An 18,341-nucleotide genomic window follows, 5' to 3' on the forward strand; every position below is an offset into this window, starting at 1 on the left:
TGAAACTTGACATCATCTCTATGTGAGGACACTCTAGCTTGGTCCTTAGCATTTTCCATGGCAAACCTGCCTCTTTCTTCCCCGTTAGAATATGCAGTAACAGGTAGTAATAGCCAAGTGTGTAGGTCCAATCATGACCACACTGTAACATGGCTGGTGGTATTCCATGCCAGAGGAGGACTATATTCAGATTTAGAGCCTCCCTGACAATGTTGGAAGCCCCCCCAGACACAAATGCACTAATACTGGAGTCTACAAATGTCATAATGTTTTAAAATCTATAGCAGAATGGTGGATACTTCTGTGTGTATGATGATGACATAATTTTGATGCACACCCCATGTGTATAGAGACAGTTGCATGTATGCAATGTGGTGCAGGAGCCCCTCTGTCTGAGCTGCATCTCCATGTTCAGATGAGCATGGCACATTGCTTATCACACGTCAGTGCAGGACAGCCAGACACTGAACTCAGCACATATGGGTGCAGGGCGGCTCCTGAAAACAGACCCTGGAGTGCTGTACAGATATGGAGGTGGGATCCACACACCAGTCATGCTCCCTGGCGATGGAATAGATAAGAACACATATCCATTCACCTTCCCACCCAGTATCCCCATATATGTAGGGCAGAATCGAAGTGACACTGGTGTCTCGATTTGTGGTAATCCTCCCAGTGCAGCTAGAGAAGGCAATTAAAAGTGAGCATGGCGGCTCTCACACAAGGAGAAAATGATGCCCAAGCAAAACCCACTCAGAATGAACTTACAGGAAACATTAGAGCATCCCCTGTAGGCTGTGAACATGGAAGAATGGCATGCATACAACTGCAGTCACTAGATTAGGGCGTTCTCTTTGCAGAGGATGCAGACTGGTTCAAGGAAACCAGGCCAATAATGGTCAGGACATCTCAACAGCCTATACCGATGCTAACAAGATCAAATACACCCAAAGTTACACAGGGAAGCTAAGGTGTGTTTGCAAACTCTGTGCAAGGACCTCAAAGAAGAATGGGGCACACGTGGGACAGTTGCTCTGAGGTTGTCTGTACAAAACACTCAGTTCTGAGCACTAATATCAGTGTCTCTATGCATGAACCACACTGACTGGCAAGTGTCTCTGGCACGGGGAATGACTGCAAATTCAGCAGAACAGTAGTAAGCATGTTTTCATTTGTGTCTTGCAGAGGAAGAAGCAGGAGACTTGGCCCAGCCGGGCCTCAGCTTCCCTGGACCAGCAGAAGAAGACATAGGTAAAGCATCTGGCAGGGGGTGGGGGGGTTACAAGAACTTCTCAGAGTCCCACTCACTATGTCATTGGGAAACTCAGCGAAACTTGTTAAGCATGTCTGGTCTGGGGGTTGGAACCAGTGAGAAGCAAGGAGCCAAGCTGATGTTTTTACAATAGTAAATAACTTGTGAATCCCTCATGAGAAAAGGGTTTCCTGGACCCTTATGTTGATAGGTTAAAGACATAAGAATTCAAAGGCTGCATGCAGAACCCCCCCCCCCCCCGACTCTAGGCTGGAACCTGCCCTCATTTGCTCTAAGGAAGCTGGCCGGCTGTTCCACTCTTCACCGGAAGGAGTTGATGCCCTTGGGCCAGCACAGCATAGACTAAGGCAGATGCTGGCTCATCAGGTCCTTTCTTGGAGAACAAGAGTAACTGTTGCCCCCTCTTCCATGAGTGCTCAGGCCAATCTCATGTGGGAATATCATTTGATGTCACTCTAGGCATAAGGTGCCACTTTGGGTGGTTGGTCGATTGATGGGAGTTATCCTTTCACTCACGAGAGCAGATGAGCCACCAGGGTCAGAGATGTAGAAAGTTGAGTAAATCCAACATCAGACTTCAGACACAGAGCCCTGTGTGGCTCTGGGCTGTCTGTCCAACTTCACGATGTGCTTGCAGACCTGCGGGGTCCGGTGTTCTCTGAATGACTCCAGACTGTTATACTACACAGATGTGTCATGGAGTCAGCCCCAACTTGTTTGTTTGTTTGTTTGTTTGTTTGTTTGAAACAGGATTTATTGTATAGCCTAGGCTGGCCTAAAGCATGTACCATTCCTACCACAAGCTCCAGAGTGCTGGGATTTACAGATTTGGGCCATCACACCCAATCTCGGCAAATCTTTCAATAGGGATTTTTCTTAGTTTTCTTCAGACCATCACATGTAAGGACTGTGTTGCTTGTATGATTGGCATAAAGTGATACTGGATGCTCAGGGAGTCCACTTTGCAAGAAACCGTGGTGTATTTTAAAGAAAGCTCTGTCCCCTCCACATTCCAAATAGCTTGCTTTTACACTTAAACTTACAGAATGGGTGTCTAAGTCTGCAACGGCATGGGAACTCACAGTGGGAGGGGTCTCTGGATCCTGCCAGCAGAGCATCAGATACAGTCTTTCTCACTGGGACCAGAAGTGGCAATTGTGACAGCAATTCCCCCTTTTCCAAGTGACAAACAAAAGAGATGGGGACTTTTCCCCAAGGGACAGCTTTCAAGGCATCAGGGGCTTAGCTTGGTGCCTTGGCCTTCAGGGACAGGTATGGAAGCAGGACATCAAGAACCCCAGTCTTCAAACAGGAATATAGCTAGGTGTGGATCTCAGGAACACCAGGAGCCAGTACTTCCCTTGGATGAGGAGGGCTAACTTACTCCACAATCACAGAGAACTATGCTGAGGGCTCAGGGTGGGGTTGCTGTCACACAGAGAGCGTTGCACAGGTTGGGCTACCCAGTTAGGAAGCACTTTGTGATGCCAGAGGTAGAATGGGTTAACTACTCCCATTCATTCCCGTTGCTGTTATAGAATTTAGGGCATGTTACACTCACAATATGCAACTGCCTCCCACCCCCGTGCATCTATAGAGCTTATTACTTGTCCCAAACTGAAACGATGTCCCCATTCAGCAGCTCCACAACCCACCATCCTATTTTCTATTTCTGTGGATTTGCCTACACTTGAGAACTTTGATGTGTGGAATCATACTGTGTTCATCTTTAAGCAACTGGTTTGTTTCACTCAGCATAATGTCTTCAAAATTATGCTGTGTTGTAACATGTGGCAGGATTTCACATTTACGGCTGAGTAATATCCCACAGTGTCTGGGCTGCTTCGTGCTCCTCTGCTCATCCATCAAGGGCCACTTCATTGTCTCAATAGTTGAGCTGCTGGGTACAGAACTACATGAGCAAAGTGTGCCAATGTCTCCTCCCCACTGTTCCCATCTCTCTAGTCACATATCCACATGGGAAATGGCTGTACCACATAGAAAACCTAAGTTCACTGTTCTGATCTCCCAACCCACTCTTCAGGCATAGTATGTCACTGGTTATTATGAGAGGGAGCAGTCAGTGCTGGAAGTTTCAGAAACAAAGAAGTGTGTGTGTGTGGGGGTGATTGATGATTTCCAGCTTCTCCCAGGGAGCCTGTTCAAAGTGGGGTAAAGGGCATGGGTCACAGGTTTAGAAACAAGTGGGCTTTCTGGAGGTCTGGAGGATGTGGAGAAAACCTGTGCCTGTGTTAGCACTGTTAGCTTCCAAGGAGAAGCAGCTCTCTAAGAAGCCATTTCTATAATGCAGGATTCCAGCCTCACCTACAGTCCCATCAGCCAACAGTTTTATACTTAGTATAGCATCTGCTTGTTTATTTGGGGCAAAGCAGCTGTGGGACCAGACAGGACAGAAACTTGCGTCTTCGGGTTTTTGTTGACTTGACAGAAGTTAAAGTTATTTGGAAGAAGCACCTCAGTTTGGGAGATGCCTCCTTCAGATTGTCTGTGGGCATCTTAATTAGTGATTCATGTGGAACAGCCCAGCTCATGGTAGGAAGTGTCACCTTTGGGCTGGTGGTCCTGGCTTGTAGATGATAGCAGTCTGAGCAAGCTGTTCTCATCAAGCCAATAAACAGAATTCCCCTGTGGGCTTCTTCGTTCTTGCCTCTAGGTTCCTGCTTTAGTTCCTGTCCTGACAACCTCCTATGGTAGACTGTGTTGTGGAAGTATAAGCCAAATAAACCCTTTTGTCCCCAGTTTGCTTTTGGTCATGGCATTTTATCACATTAATAGAAACCTAGCTGTGGCTAGAATTGATATTACAATCATGAGATACTGCTGTGAGAGACCTGAACATGTTTTTAGAAGGATTTGTAGAAGGACGTTGGTACTTTGGGCTAGATATTGAGTGTTTGAAGCTTGCCTTAGTTTGGGATTTTACTGCTGTGAAGAGATACCATGCCCATGGCAACTCTTTTTTTTTAAACTATTATTATTAGTAATTCCATGGCAACTCTTATAAAGAAACATTTAATTGGGGTGGCTCACTTACAATTTCAGAGGTCCCGCCTATTATGATCATGACAGGGAGCATGGCAGCGGTTGTAGGCTGATGTGGTGCTTGAGCTGAGAGTACTACATCTTGTAGGCAACAGGAAGTCAACTGACTATCACACTGAGGGAAGCTTGAGAAAAAGATATCTCAAAGCCCACCTTCCCAGTGACACACTTTTTCCAAAAAGGCCACACCTCCTAATAGTGCCACTCCCTTTGGGTGCCATTTTCTTTCAAACCTCACCACCATGCTTAATGAGTGATTGTGGGAACTTAGAATATAATGTAGTGCAGACATTGAGACATTGAGGCCTGGCTTCTGAAGCTTCACAGCAAAGCTTGAGAGGGCCTTCAACACTCTACTGGGGCTGTTAAAATATTTTGGATTAATTATCTATGGTTTTGGCCAACCGGTGGCTGCAGAATTGGTTGTGATTAGTAAGAGTAGATAATCATTAAAGTGAAACCTTTGGTTTTCTGGGACAATTAATTGATACTGGTCAGAGGGGCCTAAGTTGTGATTAAGAAGAAAATACCAGCATCATTGAGGTGAAATCTTCTGTGGGCCCCAGAACCTGTTCCTGATGCATGAGCTGGCTCTTTGAAACCTACTCCCTATGGTGGGATGCCTTGTTCAGCCTTGATGCAAGGGGGAGGAGCTTGGTCCTGCCTCAGCTTGATATACCATGCTTTGTTGATTCCCATGAAAAGTCTTATCCCATCTGAGTGGAAACTTGAGGAGTAGATGGGGAAGAAGGGTACTGGGAGGTGGGGTGAGGGAATAAGAGGAAACTGTGGTTGGTATATAAAATAAATTTTAAAAATGATGAAAGAAAAAAAAGCTGTAGTCCAGAGGTGGCCAAGGATGTACCATAGGTTGGCAGCCCAGTTTGGTAGTATGTAAGAGTTTCCAGGTACTGCTGGTCTTGAAGGGATGAAGGGGTCATGGAGAGAAGTTGAGGCTTGACACCCTGTGTCTGGGTCATAGAGCCTGAAGAGAGTTCTGGTGAGGCTACTGGTGAAGGTGCGAGTCAGTGGCAATGAAGGCCCCAAGACTGGGAGATGTCGGTTGTTGACCATGTGTTGACTGCCAAAGCCAACAGCAGGTGTGGAGTGGAGCATGCCTGAGCCTAGGAGACAAATGGTGTACTGTGGATGGTTGAGCCAGACAAGTGGAGATGCCCATGCCCTTTGGAGCCCAGAGGGTCCTGAGTGGATTCCAGATGTCAAACACTGAGCTTTTTACCCTGTGCGTCTTGCTTTTGCTTTGCTTTGATTGGGCTTTGCACTCATCGTTTTCTCTAGGAGTAAGAACTTGTCTAACTTGTTTCTGATTTTATAGGAGCCCATGGTTGAGAGACTCTTTTTTCTTAATTTTGTGAATTTTTGGAGACTGTAGAATTTTTAAAAGCTGGTATGAGTTTTAGATTGTGATATTGTTATGAAATATTAAGGACAAATCAGGGAGGAAAGGTTGTGGTTTAATGAGTGATAAGTTTGTATGTCAAGTAGGCAAGGAGTGACTTGTGCTGGTTAGTTGGCATTTTGTTTTGTTTCGTTTTCTGTCAACTTGACCCAAGATAGAGTTATTTGGGAAGAGGAACCTCAATGGGGAAAATGCCTCTATCAGATTGTCAGCAAGCCTGTAGTGAATTTTTTGATTAATGATTAATGTGGAAAGGTCCAGATCACCGTGAAAGTGTCACACCCATAGGCAGATAGTCCTGAGTTGTATAAAAAGCAGGGTAAGCCAGCCATGAGGAGCAAGCCAGTCAGCAGTCTTCCTCCATGGTTTCTGCTTCTGTTCCTGCCTCTGGATTCCTGCTTCTAATTCTATCCTGACCCCCCCCTCATTGATGGACTGTGATGCAGGAGTGTAAGCCAAACTATTGTCTCCACAAGTCGCTTTAGTCATGGCAATAGAAACCTAACCAAGGCTCCATGTGGGAGAACACTGAAACTGGTGCCCTGCATCTGATGGGCAGTGCCTGAGGCTTGTTACCTCTAAAAATACCCCAATTGACCTTTTAGCTAAAGCAGACCCTGCATTGTTTTCACTTTGCTTGTTATTTCCCTTGCTTTCGGAAGTTAACTTTGAAAATTAAAAATTGTACATATTGCAACATATGGTCTGAATATCAGTATACAGTTAAGTTGAATAATGGTTAAATCAAGACCGTTAACCTGTTACCTCACATACTTGAATGCATAAGAACTAATATTGTAGCAGCTTCCTACGGTTATAGTCGCTACGGTTATAGTCAAGATGCTGAAATTCCTTCCAACAGAGTCTCCTACTCTATCTAGCCTCTGGTGGCTATATTCTGCCTTCAGCTCTCTGAGATCAACTTTTAAAGGTGACACATCTGTGTGGAGCCATGAGGTACTTGATTCTGTGTCTGGTTTAGTTCATTTTGTATGCCATGCTCTGGGTTACTCTTTGTTGTTACCAATGGTAGGACTGCTATCCTTTTCAGGGTTGAATAGTATTCCACTGTAGATGCATACATTTTATTGATTCTCTCATTTATTGATGGATACTAGGTTGTTTCTGTTTCTTGGCTGTTGTGAATAGAGTCATAGTAAACAGTGATGTGTTGGTGTCATTTAGACATACCAACTTTATTTCCTTTGGAGGGGCTCCTAGGAATGTTGTGCTGGGTCACCCATCCCAAGCGATGATAACATGCATCCAGGGTTCTTGAGGGACCTTCTGTCAGATGCTTCCAAATGAGAAGACTCCAGTCAACTGGGGGGGGGACAAATAAGATACTCTTATGTTTCACATTAGTAAAGGGTGTTTTCTAAAACTCTTGTCGGAATAAATGTGTCTTCCATTTGAGAGCATCTGAACTCTCCAGTGCTCATCTATGACATAACCCTGCAAGGCAAGATTGCAGGGTTCAAGAAGATACAGGTATCTACAGCATTTATCTCCAGTATTGGTAACTGGAATTGAAGGGACTCGTTGTCAATGGCCACAACAAAGGAGGAACCCTGCTTTTCCCAGAAGATACATCTCCAGGGAAGAAGCTGCCCTATCAGCTTGACTGGATCCAGAATCATTGAGGCACCACATGTCTGGGTGTGTTGATAAGGGTGTTTCCAGACACATCTGTGACTGCAGAGAAAGACTCTCTAAGGGTGTGGCTACATTGTGCTCCTATGCTCCAGTATCCCAAGCTGAATAGAAAGGAAGAAAGGAGAGAAAAAGTGACCTGAGTGCCAGCATCATCTCTCTGATCCAACTGAGGATTCAGTGTGACCATCTCTAACTTACATTCTTACCGCAATTCCTTCCCCACCATGATGAACTACTGTGAGCCAAAATCAATCCTTCCTTCCGTTCTCCCTCTCTTCCTCCCTTCCTTCCCTCCCTCCTCTCTTCCCTCTCTCCATCCCTTCCTTCCCTCCTTCCTTCTTACAGTTGCTTTTGCCAGTCATTTTGTTATAACAAAGAGAAGATTAACTAATATGCCCTTGGGTATTTAACTGATCACTCAGTAACTTTTGTGGGATTTGGCTTATTTTATATGTTATAGTTGGTCATCCTAACCTGAGGAATCAACCAACAATAGCAGGAGAGTATTTGAGAAGCATTTCACCTGTGCTGAACACACCTGTGCAGGCTTCTTTATTGTCATTTTCCCCAAAACAATATACATAGCAACTCTTTGCTTGGTGTTTACATTGCTGTCCTATTTGAGCTTGAAGATTCTTGCTGGGTTTTCTTTGTACTCCTGGAGCCATCCCCCCATAATGTGGAAAGCTAACTGTAGTTCTCAAAATGATGTTTCTTCGTTTTCTGGCATGTTGTGTTACACTAGAAAAGGCTTGTGGTTTGTTGACATGAGGAGTGTTAATGAGCACCCACAGTTTGTATTAGTAGATTATTTGCAATGTAAAATAGGAAAAAAACTTCAGAGATATAAGATTCTTAAAATCATATTTTATATGAGACCTAACATCAAAATGGGGAGGGGCTTGCTTACATTTGCAACTGTGAAATAAAGTGACATAACACCCCTTGATAGCAAGAGTCTGCCTGTTCTAGGGCAAACACGCACACTATGAAATCTTCAGGGCTGAGCAGATGGCTCAGGTTAAGTGCTTACAGCCTAAGTGTGCAGACTGGAGTTTAGATGCCCGTAATCCATGTAAGTACTGGGTGTCTATGGTAATCTGCCTGTAAATCTGGCTTCAGAAGGCAGAAACAGGAGATACCCCAAAGCATGTTGGCTAGCAAAACAAGCTACTGGCAAGCTCTGGTTTTGATTGAGAAATCCTGCCTCATTGATTAAGGTAGAAGCATGATCAATGATGAGTCTCAACATCAAGTCACACCTCCACATGCCCATACACACATAAAAATAGAACAAAAGGCATCTCCTTACAACGAGGCCTTACACAGCTTCCTCTGACTATGTCTAGTACTCCATGCATGAATGTTCCACAGTAATGAGGATTTGTCTATCTAGCAAGGACACCCTTTAAGACATCTGTGTCAGAGTTCTTTTATAAGGAGGCATAGGTATCTGTGATGGTTGGTGTTAACCAACATCTTGATAGAATCTAGCAGCACCTAAGATGGCCACTGGGCATGTCTCTGGGGGTTATTTTATGTTTACTGAGGTGGGCAAACCTGCCCATTGTGGGTGTCATCATTCCTCAGATGGAATCCTGGACTATACAAGTGTAGAAAGGAAGCTAGGCAACAACATACAAGTATCACTGTCTCTTTCATGATGGTAGTTGCCTTGTGAGCAGCTGCTCCAACCCCCACCTTGACTTGTCACCATCATTGACTGTAACCTGCCCAAAGAGCCAAAATGAGCTGTTCTCTCTTTATGTTGCTATTATTGGGGTATTTTATCATAGTAACAAAGACAGTATCCACATAACTTTGTAACATTTTTAAATGCACACACTTGTTCTTTAGCAGTTTCTAGAGTCAGTAGAAGAAGTAGAGTGCCATCCTGTCAGGAAGGTGACCATCCTCTTTAGGGCCCTCATTTAGCCTCTGCCTCGGCAGCCAAGCATCCCCAGTTCTGCCTCACACAGCCCTGCCCCATCTGTCCCTCCTCCAAATGCTTTTATTCTGTGGCTTCCTGGTCCCTAGACCACCAATAGGATTGCAGAAGGCATATCTAGAGACTGTGTGTGTGATATGGGAAACAATATTGTCAAATGTTTGGAAAAGGATTGAGAAGCTGACCCCAGGGAGAGTCCAATTGGGTAATTCAAGTGAACTTACTTTCATTATTCCATATTAGTTTAATTTTAATTTTTTTTTAATTTTCAACTTATTTTGAAGCAGATTCTTGCTGTATAGCCTAAGCTGGCCTAAAACTCATAGCAGCCCTCCTGTCAAACCTCCCAAGGACTGGGATGACAGTTGTAAAGCATCATACCCAGCTCATAATTCCATTTTTAAATTTTGTTCCCATGCAAACAAAATAGAATTTAAAGGCAGCATGTTGAATTCTTAGGGACACTGGGAGAATGGCATCTTCATCGACTTGTACTCAGTTGTCAAGTGTCAGTTTCTAGCTGCACTGAGCCTAGACACTGGCCAGTGTGATGCTTCAGACTCCCACTCAGGACTTTGTTGACTCATTTCCTCATGCCTCAGCTACAAAGTAGGTATGGAAGTTTAGAGGACAAAGACCAGCAACTCAGTGGGATAAAGAACTTGTAAGGAAGGCTAGTGCAGCCCAGTCTGGGAAGGGAAAATGTGTCAGCCACCAAGTTAGAACTTGAAGGCCAAGGATGTACAGGAAAGCAATGAAGAAAGTTGCAGAGATGAGTGGCTTTCTGAAGTCATATTATCCCCAGAAGCCACTAGGCCTGTGCAGGTAGATAGTCAGTTAGAGCTGAGTCTGAGTTGGAAGAGGTCTTCTGAAGGCAATGGCTTGATTTGGGGATGGGTGTGTAAGCTCTTGATAGTCACTGTAGGTAAGTCATCTCAGGGTTCCATTTGGGAATGTTGAAGACTGTGCTCAGAATAGAAAAAACACTGGGTATGACATGGCGCTGGCTGCTGGCTTAACCTTCTGAAGCAGAAGTCAAGAGGGACCACACAGGGCTCTGCTGGAGATCATGTCATGACCAGGAGTGGAGCAGGTGGCTGGTATGCTCGCCATGCCCTGGAGACTATCTACAGAAAGGATAAGCGAAGAGGGAGTGATAATTCAGAATTCCCTGGGAGCATCAGCCAGATGCTATTTTCAACCTCAGGCTCTTGTAAAGTAGAAAAAAAAAACTTCATATGATTCCCCTGGAGCCCCTCAGAAAGGAGAGAGACCAATGTAAGCTACATGTCCTTGGTGGATGGTGTTCATTCCCAGGTCTTTACAGATACACTATTTGTAATCCGTACCTGTCATGGCAATAAGAGACAAGACTAACACCAAAGGGTGCATGTCTTGGGGACTCCCCCTCAACAGACCAGCCAGCAAGTCAGAATAGCAGCAAGTCAAGCACGCTGCCTGACAGTGACTTCCACCTTCTTATGCATCTCTAAAACCCACTTGCCTGTTAATCTCAGGTGTGAATACCAGAGGCAGGTACGTCTGTGTGCATTTCTGAGTGCTGGATATACCATCTGAACTGTAAGAATAGAAGAGGTGTGTCTCCTGAACCTATTGAGGTGTGTCTCCTACACCTCACTTTGTTCCTATGGGAAAAAAAGTCATCATTTCAAGTGAAGAAAGAATGGCACACTGATTCCTACAATTTGTCCCTTGGCCAATATGGTACATTAGATAGATACATAGACAGACAGATGGATGGACAGATATAAATACACACATAGATACAGAGATAGGCAAGTAGGTAGGTAGAAAGATAAGTAGATAGATGGATAGATACATAGATAGACACATAGATATATAGATGAATGATAGATGATGAGGTAGACTGATATGGAGATAAGTAGGTAGATAAATGATATATAGATTAGCAGATAGTTAGAAACAGATACATAGATAAAAGATAGATATATAGATGATAGAGAGCTATAGAAAGATAGATGCTAAGTAGGTAGATAGATTGATATTGATTGATTGATTGATTGATTGATTGATTGATTGATTGATCAGTTGATTGACTTGAAAGGCAAGACCACCTTAGGACAAGGTATTGTTCACTGTCATTGTCTCTGCCCTCAGTGTTGCACTATGACTGGATGGTACGACATCACTAACAGTAAGTGCAATCAGAGTCACAGGAATGAAATGTAAATACAGTGTGGGGAAATGGCTCAGTGCTCCCATCAGGCACTTGTCTTGCTTCATGTCATCCAGAACATGATTCCTCCATGATGATTGAAGCCCTTTTCAAATTGCAACATGTGAAAACCCACACTCCCATGCCATCTTTTTGAGTTATAAGAGAAATGTTTATTTCCTTTTTTCATTTATTTTTTCTTAATATACATATTGATCCCAGTTCCCTCTCCTTCCCTCCCTGTCTCCCTCCCTCCCATGCCCCTAACCACCCTTCCATCCCATTCACCTCCCCCACTCAACAGGGAGGGTGAGGCCTTCCAGGAGGGGTCAACAAAATCTGTCAAATCATTTGGAGTAGGGTCTTGGCCCTCCCTCCTGCCTCTAAGTTAAGGGAGCATCCCTCCATGGGGAATGTGCTCCCAAAGTCCTTTTGTGCACCATGAATATATCCTGGTTCCACTGTCAGAGGTCCCTTAGACTGCCCAGGCCTTCTAACTGAGACCCTTGTTCAGGGGGTATGATTCAGTTCCATGCTGGATTCCCAGCTATCAGTCTGGGGGGCCGTTAGCTCCTACTTGTTCAGGTCAGCTGTCTCTGGGTTTCTGTAGCCTGGTCTTGTCCTCCCTCTCTGCATCTGGATTCCATTTCAGCTCAGTGTTTAGCTGTGGATGTCTGCTTCTGTTTCCATCAACTACTAGATGAGGGCTCTATGATGGTGGATAATTTAGTCATCAAATTCATTATCAGGGAAGGGCATTTATGGTAGCCTTTCCACTGTTGCTCAAATTGTTAGATGGGGTCAGTCTTGTGGGTCTCTGGACATTTCTCTAGAGTCAGTTTTCTCTTCACACCTAAAATGGCTCCCTCTTTTAATGTCTCTCTCTCTCTCCCTCCCCCCTTTCATCTATTCCTCCCCGACTCAATTTTTCTAGTCCCACGTGCTTTCCTGTCCTCCCCTTCTCTTTCTCCTAGCTCCCTCTCCACTCCCTGCTCCCCCCACTCCCAATATGCTCAGGAGATCTTGTTCCTTTCCCCTTCTGTGAGGGACCATGTATGAATCCCTTAGAATCCTCCTTGTATCCTAGTTTCTCTGGAAGTGTGAATTATAGGCTGGTGATCTTTTGCTATATGTCTAAAATCCATATATGAGTTAGTACATACCATGTTCCTCTTTTGTGACTGGGTTACCTCATTCAGGATGGTTTCTTCAAGTTTCACCCATTTACCTGCAAATTTCAAGATTCCAGTTTGTTTGTTTGTTTGTTTGTTTTTTGTTTTTCACAGAGAGTATTCCATTGTGAAATGTGCCACATAGTCTTTATCCATTCTTCAGTTGAGGGTCATCTAGGTTGCTTCCAGGTTCTTGCTATTATAAATAATGCTGCTATGAACATAGTTCAACAGATGTCTTTGATGCATGGATGTGGATCATTTGGGTATATGCCAAAAAGGGGTGTTGTCTGGTCCTGTGGTAGACTGATTCCCATTTTCCTGAGGTACCGTCATACTGATCTCCAAAATGGCTGTATAAGTTTGCACTCCCACCAGCAGTGAAGGAGTGTTCCCCTTTCTCCACATCCTCTCCAGCATAAATTGTCATTGGTGTTTCTAATTTTAGCCATTCTGGCAGGAATAAGATGGTATCTCAGAGTTGTTTTGATTTGCATTTCCTTGATAGCTAAGAATGTTGAGCACTTTCTTAAGTGTCTTTCAGCCTTTTTTATTTCCTCTATTGGGAATTCTCTCTTCGGTTCTGTACCCCTTTTTAAAATAGGGTTATTTGGTGTTTTGTTGACTAGTTTCTTGAGTTCTTTGTGTATTTTGAAGATCAGCCATCTGTCAGATGTAGGGTTGGTGAAGATCTTTTCCCAGTCTGTGAGCTGCCATTTGGTCTTGTCAACTATGTCCTTTGCCTTACAGAAACTTCTCACTTTGAGCAGGTCCCATTTATCAATTGTCAATCTCAGTGTCTATGGTACTGGAGTTATGTTCAGAAGGCATTCTCCTGTACCAATTTGTTCAAGGGTACCTCCCACTTTCTCTTCTAAGAGGTTCAGTGTGGCTGGATTTATGGTGAGGTCTTTGATCTATTTGGACTTGCATGGTGATAGACATGGGTCTATATGCAGTCTTCTACACACCATCATCCAGTTAGTTATACCAGAACCATTTGTTGAAGATGCTTTCCTCCTTCCCTTGTATACTTTTAGCTGTTTTGTGAAAAATCAGGTGATCATAGGTGTGTGGGTTAATATCAGGATTTTTAATTCGATTCCATTGGTCTGTCTATTTTTGTGCCAATACCTGAAGTTGGGAATGGTGATACCTCCTGAAAGTCCTTTATTGTACAGGGTTGTTTTGGCTATCTTGGGTCTTTTGTTTTTCCATATAAAGTTGATTATTATCCTTTCAAGATCAGTGAAGAATTGTGCTGGGATTTTGATGGGGATTGCATTTAATCTGTAGATTGCATTTTGGCAAGATGGCCATTTTTACTATGTTTATCCTACATATCCAAGAGCATGGGCGATATTTCAATTTTCTGGTATCTTCTTTAATTTCTTTCTTTAAGGACACAAAGTTCTTGCTATATAGGTCTTTCACTTGTTTGGTAAGCGTTACCCCAAGATACTTTATGTTGTTTGTGGCCATTGTAAAGAGTGATGTTTCTCTGATTTCTTTCTCAGGCCCTTTGTCATCTGTATATAGTAGGGCTACTGATTTTTTTGAGTTTATCATGTATTCTGCTAGTTTTCTGAAGGTGTTAATCAGCCATAGAAGTTCCCTGGTAGAGTTTTTTGGGTTGCTTATGTAAACTATCATATCATCTGCAAATAGAGAAAGTTTGACTTCTTCCTTTCCAATTTGTATCCCCTTGATCTCCTTTTGTAGTCTTATTTCTTTAGCTAGAACTTCAAGTACAATATTGAAGAGATATGGAGAGAGAGAGGGTAGCCGTGTCTTGTTCCTGATTTTAGAAGAATTGCCTTAAGCTTCTCTCCATTCAGTTTGATGTTGGTTGTTGGTTTACTATATTTTGTCTTTATTATGTTTAGGTATGTTCCTGTTATTCCTGATCTCTCCAAGACCTTTATCATGAAAGGGTGTTGAATTTTGTCAAAGGCTTTTTCAGCCTGATTATTCCTGTTATTCCTGATCTCTCCAAGACCTTTATCATGAAAGGGTGTTGAATTTTGTCAAAGGCTTTTTCAGCATTCAGATAACCATGTGGTTTTTTTATTTCAGTTTGTTTATATGGTAGATGACATTGATAGATTTTTATATGTTGAACCATCCCTGAAACCCAGGGATGAAGCCTACTCGGTCATGATGGATAATTACTCTGATGTGTTCTTGGATTCAATTTGCCAGTATTTTAATGAGTATTTTTTCATCAATATTCATTAGGGATATTAGTCTGTAGTTCTCTTTCTTAGTTGCATCTTTGTATGGCTTGGGTACCAAGGTAATTGTGGTCTCATAAAAAGAGTTTGGTAATAAACCTTCTGCTTCTATTGTGTGGAACAATTTGAGGAGTATTGGTATTAGCTCGTCCTTGAATTTCTGGTAGAATTCTGCACTGAAGCCATCTGGCCCTGGGCTTTTGTTGTTGGTGGTGGGAAGCTTTTGATGACTACTTGTATTTCATTAGGGGTTATACGTCTATTTAAGTTGCTTATCTGTTCTTGATTTAATTTTTATAAGTGATAGTTATCCAGAAAGTTCTCCATTTCCTTTGAATTTTCAAATTTTGTGGAGTACAGGTTTTCACAGTACAACCTGAAAATTACCTGGATTTCCTCAGTGTTCATTGTTATGTCCCCTTTTTGTTTCTAATTTTGTTAATTTATATGTTCTCTCTCTGCTTTTTGGTTATTTTGGATAAAGGTTTGTTTATCTTGTTGATTTTCTCAAAAAACCAACTCTTTGTTTCACTGATTTTTGTGTGTGTGTGTGTGTGTGTGTGTGTGTGTGTGTGTGTGTGTGTTGTTTTTTGGTTTCTACTTTATTGATTTCAGCACTCAAATTAATTATTTCCTGGTGTCTACTATTCCAGGGTGTGTTTGCTTCTTTTTGTTCTAAGACTTTCAGTTGTGCTGTTAATTCTCTAATATTACTATCCTCCCTTTTCTTCATATGGGCACTTAGTGCAATGAACTTCCCTCGTAACATTGCTTTCAAAGTGTTCCATAAATTTGGGTATGTTGTGTCCTCATTCTCGTTGAATACTAGCAACTCTTTAATTTATTCCTTTATTTCTCCTTTGACCCAGGTGTAGTGCAATTGGGCATTGTTCAGTTTCCCTGAGTTTGTAGGGTTTCTATGATATGTGTTGTTGTTTATCAAATGGCTGTCTGCTAGCCACTCGGCAGGAGACTGGAGGGTAGAAGACTAGGGATTTGTCCATGGTCATTTATGGGTGAGTGACATTCCAGTTCTAAACTAAAAGAGACCTCGTGGGATCTTCTGGTACCCTTACTTCTCTTGTATCCAACTTATAAACAGCATTCAGTATATTTGACACATGGTATTGAATCAGGTGTTATCTAATTAACAAAAAAAAATTGTGTTTGGAACAAATGCAGAACCAACATACATTTAATATATGTTTGCTTGCTAAATCAATTTGGCATGCATCTATGAGTTGACTAGATTATCAGTATCAATCTCTCAATGTTCTATCTGAGGCCATTAGTTAATTCAGCTTAAGATCATCTTCATAATGGAAGTACCAGCATTCTTACTGCAAGTATGAAACCAAACATAAATTACCTTAGTAATACATGTGAGTTTCCTTAGAAATGAGAACTTTCAGTTTATAATACCTAATATGCTGTGTGAGCAAATGTGAACCCCAAACTCTGGTTAGCTAAAAAGAAAAGTAATACTTTCCAAGTTTTATTAAAGTCTAACAAAAGCCATGAATATGTGACATAAGATGAACACCAGTTAACCAGCTATAATTAGCATTCATTGGACATTTAACTCACCATCTTTTAGAAGTCCCCTGTGATTAGAGTTGTCTGATTCAGGAAGGGCAGAGACCTGAGGTCTCCTTAGCCCACTCATCCCTGTCTCCCAGGAGAAGAAGTGGAGGGGACACCCAGGTCTGAGGTCACCTGCTTATACTGCAAAGATCCTATGCAGAGCTCAACACAAACATAAATAAAGCAATGAGAAGTTTAAAAATAAGTCATGAATTTTATAATCTACCATAACAACATGACTCAAGTTGCTTCTTTTGCACAATTTCCTAAGAGAAGACTCTCCAGTTAAATAGCCAAGTTCATCACAGCAGAGGAGTGAGCTAGCTAAGAGCCAGGGATGGTGGAAAGGTAGACATGCTTCAGTAATGAACACATGAAACTCCGTGTTACCTTCCAAAGTTTCTCCAATCTAAAGCCTAGCAGAAAGCAGTGAACCCCAGCCTCCAAACCCAGGAGTTGTTCTATGAATCCTATGCATTTACAAAGCAACTTGAACCAACATGGAAAACCCTTGGGTTATTAAAACCAGGTAACAGAAATTAGTCTAGCCAAGAAGTTGTTTTAATAATGATTCTGAAATGTCTGAATTAATGCAAATTCCTGAATACCCTGTGCGCATGAAGACACCTCATCAAGCTCTAGTACACTCTGAAGAGTCATTGGACCAGTGCATGGCTGGTTTTAACATTCTTTGGTTAAAAACGCAAAATTCAGGTTGCTAGCATGGCTTCTCAGGGTTTGAATCTGGAGAGTGGGTACCTGGAATTCAAGTACTGCTATTCTGTGCCTTCTGAGGGTGGGGGGATATGCCTTGGCATCTCAGTGGCCTACGCAGTGGTGGTACATAAGCTGACCCAAGAACACAGGGAAATCTATATGTTTTGTCAGCATCAGATGGAAACAGGTGAAAAATCCATGTCTATCCTCTGAGTACCACTGTTTGCAACTGGCTTTCCTTAACATAGCTCAAGCCAGTCTCCAGAGGTGGATATTGGCTAGAAAATAACTAGGTAAAATTTATGAACCTAAAAATTATGGTAACCAAAGCATAAAATCTCATATAAAGGCAAACTCATCAGATCAACAACCAATTTCTCAACAGAAATTCTAAAAGCTGGGAGGGCATGGGATGATTTTCTTCAAGACCTAAAATCTATAACTGCCAACCTAGATTACTATATCCAGTAAAGCAATTTTTCAAATAAAAGGAAGAATAGAGACGTTCTATAATGAACACAAGCTAAAGAAATCCACAACCACTATGCTAGCATTGCAGAAACTACTTAAAGGAATTCTGCAAAGAAAACAAGCAGCATGGAACTATGGAAAAAATAATGCTTTCCAGAAACTGGAGAAGCAAATGGGCATTAGGAAACACACATTACAAAATGATAGAGGCTGTGTGTGTGCATGCAAAAGCCAGTACCATCATGTGGCCATCTGTCTTCTTCTACACTACTTACCTTCTTTTGTGAGACTGGACCTCTCACTCAACCTGGAGCCATGGTTTCAGCTAGACTGGCTGGTTTGTAAGCCCCCGTGATCCACTAACACCTATGGCAAGATTAGAAGCATGTAACACCATGCCTGGCTGTTAGGTGGGAGCTGGGGATCCAAACTCAGCTCCTGTTGCTTGCACAACAAGCACTTTATCCACTAAGCCATCTTCCCAGCCAGGTACGTAGCTCTGATATTCATGATCTTACTTCTAATGAAGAGATACAGACTAGCAGCCTGTGAGAAAAATAAAGACCACAGAGTGAAGAACTGAAGCACCTCCAAACCCATTCTGTG

At 42.6% G+C, this 18,341-nt stretch overlaps 1 protein-coding gene across 1 annotated transcript in view; it reads left to right on the forward strand.

The window, feature by feature from the left end:
- Positions 1 to 18,341, forward strand: part of Dlgap2 (DLG associated protein 2) — a 654,093-nt gene that overhangs the window by 519,524 nt on the left and 116,228 nt on the right. The window contains exon 4 of the mRNA XM_051182070.1: positions 1,186 to 1,251. Within this exon, the coding sequence (XP_051038027.1) occupies positions 1,186 to 1,251 (66 nt within the window). The remainder of the gene's footprint in view (positions 1 to 1,185; positions 1,252 to 18,341) is intronic.

This window comes from Phodopus roborovskii, unplaced genomic scaffold, assembly GCF_943737965.1.
Source record: "Phodopus roborovskii unplaced genomic scaffold, PHOROB, whole genome shotgun sequence".
In the NCBI taxonomy this organism is placed as follows: Eukaryota; Metazoa; Chordata; class Mammalia; order Rodentia; family Cricetidae; genus Phodopus; species Phodopus roborovskii.